At 35.6% G+C, this 18,349-nt stretch overlaps 1 protein-coding gene across 3 annotated transcripts in view; it reads left to right on the top strand.

Moving 5' to 3' along the window:
* The window catches only part of Atrx (ATRX chromatin remodeler), a 157,812-nt gene that overhangs the window by 101,127 nt on the left and 38,336 nt on the right, over nucleotides 1-18,349 (top strand). For all 3 annotated transcript variants that reach the window (XM_055592594.1, XM_055592586.1, XM_055592578.1), the window contains 6 exons: nucleotides 4,807-4,944; nucleotides 6,183-6,358; nucleotides 8,115-8,232; nucleotides 12,734-12,864; nucleotides 14,050-14,138; nucleotides 14,279-14,451. In XM_055592594.1, coding sequence (XP_055448569.1) covers nucleotides 4,807-4,944; nucleotides 6,183-6,358; nucleotides 8,115-8,232; nucleotides 12,734-12,864; nucleotides 14,050-14,138; nucleotides 14,279-14,451 — 825 coding nt within the window. The remainder of the gene's footprint in view (nucleotides 1-4,806; nucleotides 4,945-6,182; nucleotides 6,359-8,114; nucleotides 8,233-12,733; nucleotides 12,865-14,049; nucleotides 14,139-14,278; nucleotides 14,452-18,349) is intronic.

The raw sequence follows: 18,349 nt of genomic DNA, 5'->3' as shown, positions 1-18,349 counted from the left end.
TCCAGTTGGACCAGCACCATTTGTTGAAGATGCTATCTTTTTTCCATTGTATGGTTTTGGCATCTTTGTTTAATTTTTAAGTTATGCTTAAAAACTGCTTACATGCTTAATTGTGTAGTCTACATGTTTATATTTACCTATGTAACGTGTGTGCCTGTTGCCTGAAGAGGCCTGAAGAAGGCATTTGATTTTTCATAACTAAAATTATAGATAGTTATGGTCTGATATGTGGGTTCTAGCAACTGAATCTAGGTCCTGTGCAAAAAGCAGCATGTGTTTTTAGGCTTTAAGCCATCCCCCTGGTCCTCTTGTTGGTTAATTTTTTAAATTCAATGCCAAAGTTATTTTTTGCTTCCTCTGTTAGTGTTGTATTGTGTTTAGTTTGTGACAGGTTGTTTCAATGTAGTCCTGGTTGGCCTTGAATGTTTGATCCTCCCTGTGTCACCTTTTCTTAATATTAGAAATAGTTTGAAGTGTCAAACTATTTGTATTGCAGTGAATGTCTTACAATATTTACCATGTATAACATATAACCAAAAGAAATGTATCAAAATATAACATCTAAGATTTAGTGGTAGTAATAACGTTATATGTAAATTCCCTTTCCATCAATAACAGAGTCTAAATTCTCAATTTATTAGAAGATATATGTGAAATAATAATTTTTTTTCCAAGTGGTTTGATGTAAATTGATTGCACCAAAGATTATAGGGCAGTTGGCTATTTGAAAACCTGGGTTTGTGTAATGTAGAAGAAATATCCTAATTCAAGCCTAGGACAAAAGCTATATGTCTGGATCAGACAAGCAGTTTTGAGGTATCATAGTCTTAGAGAGAGGAGGTTGTAGGGTGGGAGAAGAAGGTTGTCAGGTGAGAATCTGGAAAATTGGGAGAAGATATTAGCATGGCAGCTGTTTAGGTTGACTAGAGTAGTTAGATAATACACCCTGAGCTCAGCTTCTCTGTTTTTGTATTGGATTCATACATGTGTCACAGGGTGACTACAGTCATTTAAATGTTGCTCTTGTGAGGCTTAAATCTAGGGCTCTCTCCACTGTGCTGCATCCCTTAGGCATGACTCTGGTTTTTCAAAATATCAATAGGTGACATGGGAACATACATACTAAAAAAGAAACATTAATTAGTGCTTTTCTGTTTAATGTGCTTACATTGCTCTGTTTGAGTGTTCTAATTTATTTTGTGCTTTTACAAGAATATTTTTAAGTTTTTAACTTCCGAAAACAAAGATCTGTATGTATGTGTATGAACTATATTCAAAGTATTATTGTATTTGAGCAATAAGGTCTGCTCCCTTCAGATTTAATAATTCACTGGAAAGACACAGGAAAGCCTGAAGTCCTTATTCTGTGGATACTTATGGCTTCCTATACTGAAATAATACAAATTAAGGTTAACAGCAGGAAAAGACACACATGACAGGACTGAGTAGTTTCTGGGTTGGCTCAGGTGGTGATCTTCTGGTAACGTCGTAGATGGGAGCTAGCTTCTTCCAGTCATGATGTATAACTATGCATAGGGTATTGTCAGCCTTCCAGCTTGCTTTGGACTTGGTTATGTAGGGCTGGTTAACCTCCTGTCTGTATGATCTAAATTTCCAGTTCCTGTAGATCTTTAAAAGATTTTTAGCACCTTATCATAAGCCATAGTATTAGCATAGGCTGGGTATTCTGAAGTTTCTAGAGAAAACACTCATATTATGTCAGATAATTGTAAGACTTTTCCTAGGGCAAAATCAATCAATCAATCAATCAATCTCTCTCAATATTTCCCCCCTTGTGGGTATGCACATACCTTATTAACATTGGGTATTAGTATAGATGCCCTCCAGCGCATTTGAGGTAATTATTTAAATATAAATGAATTTCATAATGGAAATAAGTATAGACTTAGCATAGTTTTTCTTGGATTCATTTTCTGTCTTTATGATTCTGAGAAAGTCGTATGCATTCAGTAGGAACTGATACTTCAAATTTAGAATTTTGTCTGGGCTGTTGATGCTCAGCAAGATACTTACTGCCTTAAAGTGCAAACTTGAACACTAATTTCAGTGGCACATTTCTGCAATTGCAGGACTTGTGAGGTGGAGGTAGGAGGACCAGTAATCAAGGTCATTCTCATGTATTTAGTGGATTCCAAGACTGCTTGGTATATATGAGACTCTGTTTCAGAAAAAAAAAAGTCCTCTTAAAAAGTACAACGTATAATAACTTTCATGTGCTCATAAGAGTAAATGAATATCATACAATAAATTTTGTTGTTACCTGTTGCTTTTTCTATGGCTGCAATCCAAACCCTTGGGAAATTCAGGTATTTTTTCTCTTTTCATAGTTCTGGGGTAATGGGGAGTGACAGGAACAGGTGAGAAGAAGTAGTTTTCTAGCAATCACAATTTTTTTCCTCTTCAATTTAAGGGATAAGCTGCCCAATGTCATGGAATACCACAACACCTAAAGATGGCTTGCAGGAGATTAAGAATTATTGTGTGACTTCTCTCCAGAGCATGGGGAGGGAAGAAAGATCATTTCTTTTTATTCCATCATTCCTTGAAGCGCAGCTGTGTTTCAGCAAAGCATAATGATCACACTGAGAGAGCATTCATTATTTGGTGCTTCCAAAAGTTGGAAAAGGCAGAATCAGGCCACTTTTCACCTTAATAGTAAAATTTTCATAGCAAAATTATAATACTGGGAGAAATTAAAATTGATTTTATTTTTCTCATCTTCTGACATTTTTATCTTAATCTTACAAATTCACTAATAAGATCTTTTAATTTTTGTTTCATGTTTGAATGGAAATTAGTCAAAATGTTCATTAATTATTTCTTTCCTCGGAGGTAATAAACAAGAAAAGCTGTGATGATTAAATCTAGATAACAAAAGTTTTGTTGTAAAGCCATGATACTCCATAGAATTTAGTAGGTTTAGGTATATTAAATGAGTTTTCAACTTTGACAAGAAAGGGATGTTTCTATTTTGCATATCTTTTGAGGTCTGTATATAGAGATGCACATCATTAATTCTAGCTCTATAAATTACTCCATTAAACCATATTTGAACTCACTCTCTTTGGTAGATCTCCTTTCACAGATTTGAAGATGTTTCTAATTGCCCCCCCACAACCTTTTTTTTCTGTTTTGATCACTTGTGAAAGTATATGTTGTCAAATATTAATATTTACTATTGATTTATCTTTTAGTTAAGCAGCAGTTATTCCTAAACCAGCTATATACCCAAATCACCACATAGAGACTAGGATTTATTTAATTAAACTAGAGCACAATGCGGGGTAATAATTATTCCATCCTAAACCTCCAAGCCCATATAGTTTCCTACCACTCAGATTTCACCCATTATACTTGCTTTTAGTCATATCTTAGGCCTGGTTCATCTCTCTTTGTGGTTCAAAGTCCTGTCCTGCTGATATCTGCTCTCCTCCTTCCACTCGCTTCCTTCTCCTCCCCTCTGGACCAGCTGTTCTCTCCATTGGACAGGACTGGCTGGTTGTTTAATTGACAATACAGAGGGTGGCATGTTTACACAAATTTGAGTCAGGTGATGCTTAGGATAAGCATCACAATGCAGTGTCCAGATTGAAACCACGTAGTGGGGAAGAGAAATCAGCATTTCAATGAACAAGGGTAAATTGTATTTATTCCATAAGAACATTATACCAACAGTATATATATCAGATAAATTCCTGGAAATTAAAATGGAGAATATGCATTCATGACTGGATAATAAGCCAATAATATATTTTTGGAGAGTCACTGAAATACGTGATCTTTTGTTGGAAGAAAGGCATTTTTTTCCCCTGTCCATACCCATTTAACAACCTGCTTAACTTTATTAATTAAAATGTTTCTAGCAGTTAGTCTTTGCTATTTGAAATAAGCTCAAATGTTGCGTGGCTTCTTGTGATTATATTATTTCTTTGTTAAGGTATTGTCTTTATTTATGTGTATGGGTGTTTTGCCTGCATGTATTCTTGTGTACCAGGTTCATGCCTTTACTTGTGGAGGCCAGAAGAATGTCCTGTCTCTTGGAACCAAAGTTTTGGATGGTTGAAGCAATTTTTTTTAACTACTGAGCCACCTCTTCGTTCAGATTCTGTTTTATTTATTGTATCATTTGTTATTTGTCTTTTCATATATATTTAAACTCTTCTTTGTTTTTGGCAATAATTTTAATGAGATCTAATACTAAAATATTATCTTTAAAGATATTTTCCTTTTGTTCAAAGTGCTATATAATCATTCTAACATATCAAAAGAGGTCTTTTTTTTTCTTCCCTCAAAAGCTATTTCTTTCATGAAATACCCAAATCTGTTGGAGATTAGTATTTCTCTTTTTACTGTTGGAAAATACTTCTGTTGTTTGGTTTTTGTTTTTGTTTTTTCAAGATAGTCTTTCTCTGTGTAGCCCTGGCTCTCCTGGAACCCTGTAGACCAGACTGACCTCAGCCTCAGAGATCTGCCTGCCTCTGCCTCTGCCTCTTGAGTGCTGGGATTAAAGGTTTGTGTCACCATGCCCCCCTGTGTTGGTAAAATCTTCAAGCTCTCTCCTTCTTACATACTATTTATATGAGTACTTTGATACTCGGCCATGTGGATTTGATTAAAACTAATTAGTGCCATTTCAGCCATACAGAATAGCATGTAATGATGTTGCTTTATCTTCCTTCACTATCAGTGGTGTAAAATGATAAACTGTAGATACTTGCAGGAACAACCTTTTTTGTTTTATGCTTTCATTATGTTGTAATTATTGTTTTGTGTATATTTTTATAGGCCCTGATTTTGTTGTTTGTGATGAAGGCCATATTCTAAAAAATGAAGCATCTGCTGTTTCAAAAGCTATGAATTCTATACGATCAAGGAGGAGGATTATTTTAACAGGAACACCACTTCAAAATAACCTAATTGAGTGTGAGTTAATATATGGCATTATGCTGTTAGACTGTTGCTGTTGACTTTTAGTAACTTTCACTATTTCTCTTTCTTCTGTTTGTTGTAAGTCCCTGCCTGTAATCTAGAGCTGATTCTTAAAGAACAACATGCTTTTTAAGTGAAATGCTATAATTTGAGTAGGAAACCCTTGTCAAGACATATGCTGTTGTCAGTGTTCAGATATAAATAAGGAAATTTAAATACTAAAAAAGTATCAAAATTCTTTAATGATTGCCCCAAAATATACAAAATATGTGTGTCCTTATTCATGATGTCTTATAAGGATATGTATCCAGTTTGGAGGAAATATAGGTAAGGAAACAAAAAAGGCTGTGTGTGATAGTTTACACCTTTAGTCCCATCACTGAGGAGGCAGTGGCAGGTGTATGTTTGTAAGTTCAAGAATAGCCAGTAATACATAGTGAGACCTTTTCTCCCTTGTAATATATATATATATATATTGGAATGTGGAGATGAGAAAGAAAAAAAAAAAGAATTCTACTAAATCTTTAGCAGAGTAGCATTTGCTCAGACCTCAATACATGGAGACGTCCCTTGTGAACTTCCCTCATTTCATGTGTAGTTGCAATTGGCTTTATAGAGTTTCACATATTCGATTATGTTAGGCTTCTTCTTGGTTTGTTCATTCTTTCCACTTCTCTTCTATTTTCCTTTTTATACAAATGTTATTTTACATTGTAATGCTGTTTCATATAGGACAATTGGTGGCACCATTAAAGGCTTCCGCAGCTAAATCAAGAACTGCATTAGCTATATAACTTAGCCACAGTAGCTTATTATCTACTTTTATTATTTTTATGTGGTACTTAGTATTTTCTTTACAAAGTGCCCTCACTGGCCATAAAATCATCATTACAGTTACATGTACTTGTTTTATGTTTTAGATGTTATAGTTTACATGTACTTTTTTTATATTTTACATGTTACAGTTAGAATTAACTTTTTTTTTTAAATAACTCTAGACTTATGGATAGTTTCTTTCATTTCTCCTATAATATAACTAGCTTTAGATCAGTTTTACAACCCATTTTTATCCTAAGCTTAGCTTTTTCCCCTACCCCTCCCCTCCTGCCCCCCCTTGTTTTTTCTTATAAGACTTCTTTGAGATGAGCATTTGGCATGAGCAATATGTTGGGGAATTTTTCTGAAAGTTTCCATCATTAATGTTATTAATGAATTAATGTCTTATCTTTTAGATCACTGCATGGTCAACTTTATCAAGGAAAATTTGCTTGGATCCATCAAGGAGTTTAGGAATAGATTTATAAATCCAATCCAGAATGGACAGTGTGCAGATTCTACCATGGTAGATGTGAGAGTGATGAAAAAACGTGCTCATATTCTGTATGAGATGTTAGCTGGATGTGTTCAGGTACAGACATATTCCACAATAACAATGATAATGCAATCCCAAATCATTTTCTGAGTTTAAGGTTGAATTACTTTGCTTCATTTTCTCTTTTTTAATTATGTAAATATATCTCTATGCATTGATTTAAAGATTCATCAACCATTTGCACTTGTAGTATGTTTTACAGTTTGAGAACGCAGTTGATTAAGAGGAAGAGTAGAGCTGTTCTGATTAAGAAAATCTAATCTATGCTATGGCATGCTATTCAAAACCTCACTGTCTGCAATAGCTGTAGTAGAGGATAGTATTAATTAAAGTAATCTTGAAGAAACAGTTTTAGGGGCTGGCAAGATGGCTTAGTGGGTAAAGGTGCTTGCTATACAATCCTGTCAACCAGAGTTTAATTGATCCCTGGAGTCAGTGTAAAGGTGGAAAGAAAAAACCTTTTCTACCAGAGTTGTCCTCTGAATTCCATATACGTGCTGTGACACACACATCGTTCATACATGCATTTATACTTCATTCAGGACATCCTTTCACAGACACACACGTGTGCTGATGCGTTCACCACTTTTATTACTTTTGGTTATATACTGAGCATGTTAATAGTGTTATTGAAAATACTGTTTGTGAATCTACATTATAGATAAGTCTGTAGAGATGGAGGTATCAATTCAGAGATTTCAAGATCTCTATTCTCCTTTAAGACACTAGACACTTAAAGTAGCTACAAAAATGTTCAACAATGACATAGGCTCTCATTTAGAGTGGCGATAATGCTATATCATAAATGATAATCATGTTTGATCAGGTTAGCTACATGTACTATTAAGCACTTTGTTTCTGTATTGCTGTTACAACCCAAGCAATAAGTTCATTTTTCTGTTTAGGTAGTTATTTGTATTTAGCAATTCTTAGTATTTGTAGTGTTTTTATTTGTATTTTTGCTGTCCCTCTAATAAAATAGTTTTTGCTTCATTTCTCAGAAGGGCAAAACTTCGCTTCAGAAGTTGGGTGTTTTTGTTTGACATGTAACTCAGCTTGTATTATTACTCTCAATGCTAAAAACTCAAGGGACAAAGTAAAAGCGATACTTCTGTTTGTTTGGTTTATTTTTGTTTCTTGAGGTGAAGTTTTTTTTGGGTAGCCTTGGCTGTCTTGGAACTTGCACTATAGACCAGGCTGAACTCAAACTCAGAGATCTGCCTGAGATTTTGTTTTCTTTTGTTTCTTTCTTTTCTCCTTTGAGGTGGGTTTTCTTTATGTAGCTTATATAGCCTAGACTGGCCTGGAACCATTGATCATTGTGCCTCAGCCTTTCAACGGTTAAAATCACAGGCATGTACCACAACACTTGGCTATATGACACTTTTGATTCTTATGGTTTGCTATGTGAAAAACAAACTATTTTTGATAGTATTATCTTTCACATGACTATATGACTTCCCCAATTTGTGGCATTTTTTTTTTAATACAAAGAATATCTTAAAAACTTTTCATTTTCGTAAGTGATCATATGGCCAATTGTTAAAACCTGTTGGGCATGTTACAATATCTTTTAGTTGTTGCTGTTAAGAAAGTAGCATATTTTTGAGTCAGATGAAATACATTAAGTATAATCATATGTGGTCCTTGTTATGATTTGAAAGGGTAAATATTTTTTAAGAAAATAATTGACTTATGTCTTTCAACTCTAAACACTGACAGTTCCTCAAGCAGTTCATTCTTGTTGCATATTTAGATAATTGATTTGCATTCTTTGTCTTGTTAATTTCAGAGGAAAGATTACACAGCATTAACAAAGTTCTTGCCTCCAAAACATGAATATGTGCTAGCTGTGAGAATGACTGCTATTCAGTGCAAGCTCTATCAGTACTACTTAGATCACTTAACAGGTAACAAATGCATTCAGTTGTTTTAATCTTCTCTATGAAGAGCTATTTTTTCTGAAGAATATGGTCTTAGTAATTTTGCCATGGTTTTTCCTTTTTCCTTTTGCATTTGAGCAAAATAATTATGTTGAAAATTGCAGTGTTTACTGTCAGTGCTAGACTCAGAGGACAAACTTAATGCAGTAATGTTTTGTTTGTTTCTGTTTTTTTTGTTTGTTTACACAGGGTTTTTATGTGTAGCCTTCACTGTCCTGGAACTCACTCTGTAGACCAGGCTGGGCTCAAAATCAAGCGATCTGCCTGCCTCTTCCTCCTGAGAGCTGGGATTAAAGGTGTGTGCCACCACTGGCTGGCTTGGATTTTATACTCTTAATTTGTAATGTTTTAATTTAATTTTTAGTAATTATAGTTCATTAACTTTATATCCCAGCTGTAGCCCCCTCCTCATCCCTTATCAATCTCACCCTCCCTCTTTCTTCTTCTCCTATGCTCTTCCTCCAGGCTAATGATAAGGGAGGTCTGCCTCCCATTCCATCTGACCCTAGTCTATCAGGTCTCTATATACATTCTATCTCCATAAAACTTTTTAGCAGAGAAACAAGGTCTTAATGTGTATCTCAAGATGATTCTCTTGCTCTCTCTGCCTCTTGAGTACTGGAATTAAAGGCATGCACCATGATTCCCTACTTTAATAAGTCTTTGAAAGAAAAACGCAGTGACTTTTTTTCAGAAAGTTATATTCAGTTATTCTGTTACTTAATATTTATAATCTTGGTGTTTTTATAATTTCAAACTTTTCTGTAGCATTTCTTTAACTATAGTTGCTTTAGCTATTTGATCATTCATTCCTCTTAAGGCCCAATGCTTTTTTTCATCTTTTTTCCATGTTTCTGTTGGTTTTTAGTCATGCTTTCTTGTTGCCCCATGTACTGAAGCACTTTTGATCATTGTTCCTGATATTCCTTTGACTATTAATGATTTCCTTAGAGGTTTAGGCTAAGGATTAATTTTCCTCTAAGAATTAGAGCCTACAGATTTTATTATTCTGGGATCCTTCAGTTTACATGTAATTTAAACTATTTTTATAATAATTTTTATTTTTTATATTAATCACAGGTTATTTACTTTGTGTCCCAGCTATAGCCCCCTCCCTCATTCCCTCCTAATCCTATCATCCTTCCCTCATCTTCTCCCTGTTCCTTTCCAAGTCCACTGACAGGGAAGGTCCTCCTCCCCTTCCATGTGACCCTAGCTTATCAGGTCTCTACAGGACTGACTGCAATGTCCTCTTCTGTGGCCTAGTAAGCCTGCTCCTCCCTTGGGGTTGTGGGGGGGGACGTCAAAGAGCCAGCCATTGAGTTCATGTCAGAGACAGTCCCTATTCCCCTTACTAGGGTGCCCACATGGATACTGAGCTACCATGGGCTGTATCCGAGCAGGGGTTCTAGGTTATATCCATACATGGTCCTTGGTTGGAGAGACAGTCTCAGAAAAGACCTCTGTGCCCTGATATATTTGGTCCTTGTGGAGCTTCTGTCCTCTCCAGGTCATATTAACTTCCCCTTCTTTCATATGATTCCCTGCACTCTGCCGAAGGTTTGGTTATGAGTCTTAATATCTGCTTTGATACACTGCTAGGTAGAGTCTTTCAGAGGGCAATTTAAACTCTTAAATTACATAGAGCATAGACTTGTGTTGAAATGTTTGGTGATGTGAACAATATCTCTGTAGTCTCTTATTTCTTCACCTTTCCTTGCATGTCAAAGTAATCACATCCCAGCATTTAGCATGACTGCTTTGTGGGACAGTTTAATAATGGTAGTTGTCATGTGCAATGCCTGGATAGTAAAGCCAATGAAAATATGCTGGGAAAAAATGAGATATGCTTGAAAAAGATTTCAGTTTTAACTGTCATAATATGTATTTATACATGTTAAGTAAGCCACTTTCTTCAACTTTATAGAGCCTTCGATGTGAGCTAATTTACTATCTGGTATTCTTTCCATTTATTATTGATTAGATTTCTTTTGGGCACTTCATGTTAGGAGTGTGATGGTTTGCATTTTCAGGCTGTCCTGAATGTTTATTCAATTCTCTTGATTCCAACTAATTAAATCTTAAGACAAATTAGAGGATATAAAATCAGATTTTCATGTTAAAAGGGGATTATTCGTTAGTACATATTTTGAGATAAACTTAAGTGTTCACCTAGCTCCTATAAGGTGTTTCCAGATTTTTGGGGGGGTGGTTTTTTTGAGAGAAGGTCTCCCATAGCCCAAATTGGCCTCAAGTGTGCTATCTAGCCAAAGCTGGCTTTAACCACCCTATCTGACTTTCAGTTCTTTTTTTATTACATCTATTTATTTTGTATGTATATGTGTACACATGTAGAAGACCATGACATTTTTGTGGAGATTAGAGAACAGAATGTAAGACTTCAGTTTTCTTCTACCATGTGTGGATCCCAGGGATCAAATTTATTTTGTCAGACTCAGTAACAGTTCTCTTTTCCAGTCTCTCATTGGCCCCAAATTTTCTCGCTTTAAATACCCCTCATTTTTTTTTCTTTTTTAGCCAATAATTCCCAAGAAACAGAAAAGGCTTTCGTGATTTCTAGAACAGCTAAGCAGATCCTCAGTGGTTCTGCTAATGATCCTAAGTGATCGATCCTGTATGACTTGAATGACATTATAAACACCTTCACTGGAAAAAAAGACACCTTCATTGCACACTGTCCAACATTCATAGAACCCATTCAAGTTCATGTAGAACATCATCCGGAATAGACTTTCTATATATTTTATAGAATAAGAGAAGCCTCAATAACAAAGGCTAAAATGACACAAAACATTTTCTTTTTATTGTATATATTTATGGTGTACAATATATTTTAATGTGTACATCTACATAGCAAGATAATATAGCTGATCATATGTAACTATCGTTTTCTTACATGTTTTGTGTAAGTAAAAGTACTTAAAGGCATTTAGCCATTTAAAGTATATCATATATTGTAGTGCTCATTTTTAAATTCTACTTTATTTGGCGTATTTAGGCCTCTACCTCCCTTCTGCCATCCCCACAGTCCTAAGTAGGAGTGAAAAAAGGTTAATGGGGAGAGGGGGCATAGACCCCTTTATATCTCCTGGCTGTTTCGGGTTGGTGGGTTCTTTTAGAGCTCTACAAATCTCCATAAACAACAGATGCAGCCAGCAGTCTCTCTATCTGCTCCAAGCTGCTTCACTTCAAACTGTTTCTATTCATCTGTCTGCCTCAAACCCCTACACGGTCCGTCTCTGGTCTCTCTAAACTGCTACTCGTCCCATGCCAACACCACACACCACCCTTTCTCTTTCTGGACCCTCCTTCATGATCTCAGAGTACTAGACCACACCTTTCTCCATGTGTCATGTGGCAGGTCATGTGGCAGGTTGCTTCCAGCTGACAAAAGCCACACCCCTCCACAAGAAAATTAAGAGGTGTGGACAAACTATAGCCTAACTAAAATCCCATGCTTGGGATTAAAACAAAAGCATTGTAACATAACTGCGTTTACAAAGAACCCAAAGCTTCCATTATAGTATATTAACTATAGTCCTTATGTGCATTATTATGTTTGAAGAGTTTCATGCATGACTGAAATTTTGTACCTATTGTCCTCCATCTCTTCATTTTCTCTACCACCCTGTTTCTTACAATTCTATATTTCTATGGATTTCAGGTGTCTGTTTTTCCCCCCTTCTTCCCATAGTAGTAAGATCATTATTGTTTATCTGTGTGCCTTGTATATTCTCTTCCTCTTCCTTCATTTACATTTCTATATCAAAAACAATTTTTGAAAGTAGTGTTTTGAGTCATCATAGTTGCAACGAATTGCTGGAAGTCTATCTGAATGGAACAGTGCTTTATTAGTCTGTACTAGAGGAAGGGACCATGTATACAATTTTGGAGATTTCAAAAGTCTTAAAGAAAAAAACATCTATTATTAGTGATCCTTAATTAAAATAACAGTGTTCTTCCTATTATGGGATAGGCAACAGATTATAGTTGTATTAATAATTATGACTTTGTTATGACTAAAATTAGAAAATTATACTTGCACTATTTTATTGCTAAATACATCACTTTTCCAAATTGCATATCTTGCTGAATGTGGTGGTACTTGTATTCTCAGCACTTGGTGATAGAAGCAGGAGGATCAGGAGTTTCAAGGCAGCTTAGACTACATAAAGTTTTGTCCTGAAAGAAAGGAAAAAAAAAAAAGACAAATCATATCTATTTCTTTACTACATATTTGTTCTTTAATAGTCTAATCATTTCTGTAAAGTGGGTTTCTCCTACAATCTTCTTTGATTCATGTTTTTCAAAATATTCATCATAAGAAATGAGATTTTATAAGCCATTTCACATTTAGGAAAGGGTCTGTATCATAGGTAATCTAATACAGAATCAACATGGTGTGAATGGAAAATTCTTGTGTCATCAACTAGTTTCTTTTGACCAGGTGTAGGCAATAGCACTGAAGGTGGAAGAGGAAAGGCAGGTGCAAAGCTCTTCCAAGATTTCCAGATGTTAAGTAGAATTTGGACTCATCCTTGGTGTCTGCAGCTGGACTACATTAGCAAAGAAAATAAGGTAAATCAAGTACTTCAAATTGTTTAAATGTTACTTTTTATATTCTCTGTACTTGAAGCAACTTTCTATCTTATTAATTTAGTTTCTTTTATTTTTAGTTAATTTATATTCTTTTTGTTATTATTGAGATAGTGTCTTACTCTGTGTCCCTGGATGGCCTAGAACTCAACAGTGTAGTTCATGTTAGCCTTCAACTTGTGGCAATCCTCTTCTTTCTGCCTTCTCTGAGTGTTGGCATTACAGGTGTGTGCCACCATGCCTAGCTTATTTCTGTGTCCTGAATTTATTACGCTTATAGGATCACTAAATTTTTAGCTTCTTTAATTAAATTTATTTATTCACTTTCTTTGAACTGAAAGGGCTATATCCCCAGTTCTAAATGTTCTTGCATTGAGCCCTTTTAACATTTTAGAGGGGTCATGGCATATGTCTAACTAATTGAATTCTTGCCTATTAAGCAAAAGGCCCTTAGTTTTGATCCCCAATCACATATGCACACACATACTGAAAAAAATATATAGCTCAGTAAGTAGAGTGTCCAGCATGCATGATACTCTGGGTTTGATTTCCAGGACCACACAAACCAGGCCAGCTGGCACACATGTGCAATCCCAGCACTTGGGAGGTGGAAGTAGGTATATCTGAATTCAGAGTCATCCTTGGCTACAAAAGGGAGTCCATATCCCATCTGTAATATAAGAGACCTTGTCTCCACAAAAACAAAACAAAAGCTCTGGTGATACACATTTGTAATCTCCACACTTGAAAGGCTGAGACAGTAAGATCCAGCATTGGGAGGCCAGTTTCGCCTGAGAACTTGTCTTAATTATTTTTTTTCAATTTGAAATAATTTTATGGTCATAGAAAGATCAAAAAAATGGCTCAAGGAGTTCCTTTATACTTTAATTCAATTTCTCCTAATGTTAATATCGTGTTTAGCCATAGTAACTTATCAGAGCCAAGAAATTAACTTTGATACAATACAACAAACTTTGTTTGGATTTCTTCACTTCTACTTTTTCATCATCCCATCCAGGACCTCCTATTTCATAATCCTGGTAAATTGCCCTTATTTCTTCCAATCTTCAATAGTTCCTTATTTATTTTATGTCAGTTAAGTGAAGTAAAACATTTGAATTTCAGATATATATTGACACTAAAACATGTGTCTTTGTTTTTGTCTAGGGTTATTTTGATGAAGATAGTATGGATGAATTTATAGCTTCAGATTCTGATGAAACTTCCGTGAGCTTAAGCTCAGATGAGTATGCAAAGTAAATTGAGTATTTCTGTTACCTATGCTGGTATATTCAAAAGCCTGGATTTGTGGCTTGTCTTCAGATATTTGGCCTTATAACCTTAATATTCTTTCCTACCATGACATTTTCCTTTTTTTTTTTTTTAATATTTTTAGAAAGAAGAAAACAAAGGGCAAAAAAGGGAAAAAGGATAGCAGTTCAAGTGGAAGTGGTAGTGACAATGATGTTGAAGTCATCAAAGTCTGGAATTCAAGATCTAGGGGAGGTGGAGAAGGAAATGTGGATGAAACAGGAAACAACCCTTCAGTTTCTCTGAAGCTGGAAGAAAGTGAGTGTGTTGAACATTGCCTTTATTGACTTAGAACATTGTAGTCTATTAGTGCTTGGTTTTGTCCTTTGTTATCCTAGCCAGTTGATGCAAAGGAATGTCTTCGCTTAGGTTATTAAGAACCAGGAGGAAAGAGGATACAGGGTTAGAGCAAATATTCCATTAATGTTTCATTGTAGGCAAGTCATTTTGCTCTGTGTGGTAATTTGGAGGAAAGAAAAAGGAAAGCTAGTCATTTATTGAAATGTATATACCTGTACTCAGTTATTCTGATTTTGTGAATAGCTAACAGTTCTTAAGTGATACTAAAATATACGACTGGTAAATTTACTTTTGTAACTGAATGGTAGAACTAGAAACAGGCCAGAATGTGCCTGATCTCAAGGCCTCTGTGGGGTTTCCACTTAGCTCCATAGGAAAACTGGAAGCATTTCAAGTAATGAGTTATATATATTAGAACAAATTTTAATCATTTAGTCTTTTTCCTTTCTAATTCTTCATAATCTAGAATTACCTACCTTGGTTCCTCCCTATAACATGTACAGTTCATTTTGCCATTTTTCTCTCCCTTATATGAAAGCAAAAGTCTTAGTGTTTACTATATAGTGGCTTCAGTTTTTCTCCCCTTACATATACTAAAGAGTTAGTACTTAGCCTTTCTATGTTCTTAGTACGAGCTCACTGTGTGTTTAGAAGCCTTGAAGGTGGGACCAAATATCACACTTGTAAATGACTCTAAATATTTGGCATTGGGGAGTTATAGTTAAGCATTTGTGAGGAGAAAAGCAATGTGGGTGGCAGCTGAATGATCTTGTCATCAGTAAGCTTGACTGAGCTGAGGTCTGCAGCTAACTAACTTAGTGATTCCTCTATAAACGCTTCTCTTTTCAGTACCTCTGTGGAGTAGACAGGTGGCAGCTTAACCACAAACCCTGGATTCTCCAAATCAGGGGAGTCATGAAATTTAAAGTACAAATTTCCTTCTTTCTTTTTCTCTTTGGCTACTCCATCCATTGAAGCAGCTTTATCAGCATTCATCTTCCAAACAGAATTAAAGAGTATTTTCATCAAAACAGCAAAAACTGTGATTATAGAGATAAAGCACTAGAAAGCTTGTTATCTCCTGTGCTTTCTTCTTCCACCCTTTCTACTTAGAGTTCTGTAGTCTTGCTGTGAATTGGTATTCCTGGGAATAATTACATTGAAATAGTCTTGCTGGATTACTTTTTTCTGTTCTAGCTGAAAAGAAAAAAGAACCATTCAGTGCTATAAATGAGTTACAGGAAACTTAGACAAATGTAGAGGAGTTGGAGGGGAGACAGTGGGGGGTAGATGTGATGCATGTATGAAATTGTCAAGGAATGTTAATTTTGAAAGTTGGCTAATCCTTCCTTTTTTGAGCAGGAAGTGCAAGTGACATATGTAGCTGGATTGCTTTCTGCAAATGTCTAGCTGTTTCCATTTTTTTTTTTCTGGTGTATTTCTGAAGTATCCTACTTTTTATATGCCATAATGTGAAGGGCATAGAAAGCACTGGGCTAGAGAGTAGGAAGGCAGTGTGTTGTGTGCTTGAAATCAGACAGAAAGAGTCATGAGTCCCAAAAGTCAGGCTTGGACTGCTTGTTTAGGTTTTTGTTTTTAATGTTTGTGTTAAGTGATGTAGAAGTTATTTATAATGTAGATGTATCTTATAATTTTCTGGCTTATTTACGTGTATATTTTATCAAAAATACATTCTAGAATAGATGGAAAAATAAAATTTTGTTCTTTAGACTTCAATGCTTTCCATTTAGAAATATACCATATTGGGGTCTGGAGAAATGGCTCAGTGGTTAAGAGCATTGACTGCTCTTCCAGAAGATGAAAGTTAGGTTCCTAACACCTACATAGTGTCTCAGAACTATCTGTAATCCCAGTCTCAGGAAATTCACAGCCCTCCTCAGGTACTACACACACTAGACACATGCCCCCCCCCCACACACATAAATATACATGCAGGCAACACATAATCATAAAATAAATGAAATATATTGAAAAAGAGTATGCCATATGAACTTACTTAGCTGTGGGTAACTAAAATGAAATCATTTTCTTAGACTGGAATGTAGTAGTTTTTTAAATAGCATCATGTCTGAGTAAGTTATTTAGATTTACAGCATCATCATTTTGAATTTTATTAGAAGGAAAGTTTATGGTAAAGAATAGCTATTTAATCTATTTATTCAGTATTTTTTAAGTATGCTTCATTTGTGAACAGCTACACGTTACGTTTCTTTAGTTTGGTTGAGTGAGTGGGATTATAGACATGGCCCACCAGCCTGGCTAGAATATATAGTAATTGGAATAGCCTGTAGGTTTCTAGATTATTATTTAAAGAAAGGGTCTAATGTAGTCCAGCTGAGTAAGAGCTGAACTTCTGATCATCCTGTTTCTACCTCCAGAGTGGTAGGCTTGTAGAGTCCCACAAAGAGGTTTTTGTTTGTTTTTGTTACTTTTTCCTAAATTACTTGTGTGTGCTGAGTTGTCATTTCTAGGCAGTGTTTTCTTTTCAGTGAAAAGGGCTATTTATCATACATGTTCCCAGACTAGACAAGAGCCAGTAACTTCAGGGAAACCTTTCTGAAATGGAAGGAATAGTAGGATGTGAATAAAATTTGCCTACCAAGAGAGGAAGAGAATAGCCTATGAAACATTACAGAGCCAAAAGTATATGCCTATAATCTCAGCACTTGGGATGATAAGGTCAGAGAATCGTAAGTTTGAGTCTAGCCTTGACTGTATAGTGCATTTGAGGTTAGCCTAGGCTACAGATTAAGACCTTGTCTTAAAAAAACAAACAAACAAAAGGTGTTTAGGAAAAGATGAAGTTTTATAAGTATGTGACATGCCTAAAGAATAGCTCTTTGTGGTTTCAAATGCACAATGAGTGCTGTAAAAGTAATGGAACCACCAGGGACCAGGCACAAAGAGAACTTTGTTAAACCGAAACAGCAAGTTCAAGAGTATGTAAAATGAATGGAAGCCCTAGCAATATTCTAGTCTTGAGACTAACAGCTTTGTTTTTATTGTTGTTGCTTTTGTTTTTCCTTCCTACTCAGGGACAGAATACAAGGCTTTAAGCCTTCTGTTGTGGCAAATTCTTAGATATTTTCTCAAAGCTGAATCCGTTTAATGGGTATACATTTCGTAAGTAAATAGTATGCTTCTTCTCCTCCGGCTGAAAAATCCTGCCAATTATAGGAAGTTTATATTTTTCAGAATTGGCTTTTGGTTGATAATTTTTTAAATTAACTTTACAACATTGGCTTGAAAGCTGGGTATAGAGGCACATGCCTGTAATCCCAAATGAAGATAGAGGAACAGAAGTTCAGAACCAGCCTTGGTCACATACTGAATTCAAGAATACTTTGGGGTACATGAAACCCTGTTTAAAAGCAAAACAAAATAAAATGAAGAAGTAATTCTGTGTTAGTGATCCTTCAGAAGCAGCTATAGAATCAGCCCACAGATGTGTGCTTTCACCTCAACCATGTTTAGAATTCAGCTACACTGAAGATGAAATGATAGTGAAAATTGAGAGGCCTCTTCCACAGTGAACAGTGGTAGATGCAGAGACTTGTCACTGCCTAAAATGCAGAAAATGGTAGAAGGAGGACATGGCCCTTTTTAAGAGTTTGAAGCGAAAGTGAAGGGCAAGGAAATACCACTCACTACACTCACTACTACTGCGGTAACCATTCACTTTCATTAACTGTGGTTACCTGCATTGAGCACAGAGCAGACCAGCCCTATCAACAGCAGTGAAGGAAATAGGAGAGGGATCACAGGATCCTACCCTTTCTCTCTGTGAACAATTGGACGTCATTAGATTGTGTGTGTGTGTGTGTGTGTGTGTGTG

The sequence above is a fragment of the Psammomys obesus genome, unplaced genomic scaffold, assembly GCF_907164565.1.
Source record: "Psammomys obesus unplaced genomic scaffold, mPsaObe1.curated_primary_1811, whole genome shotgun sequence".
Classification (NCBI taxonomy): Eukaryota; Metazoa; Chordata; class Mammalia; order Rodentia; family Muridae; genus Psammomys; species Psammomys obesus.
Note: the sequence above shows the minus strand (reverse complement) of the source record. Positions and strands in the feature narration are given on the sequence as shown.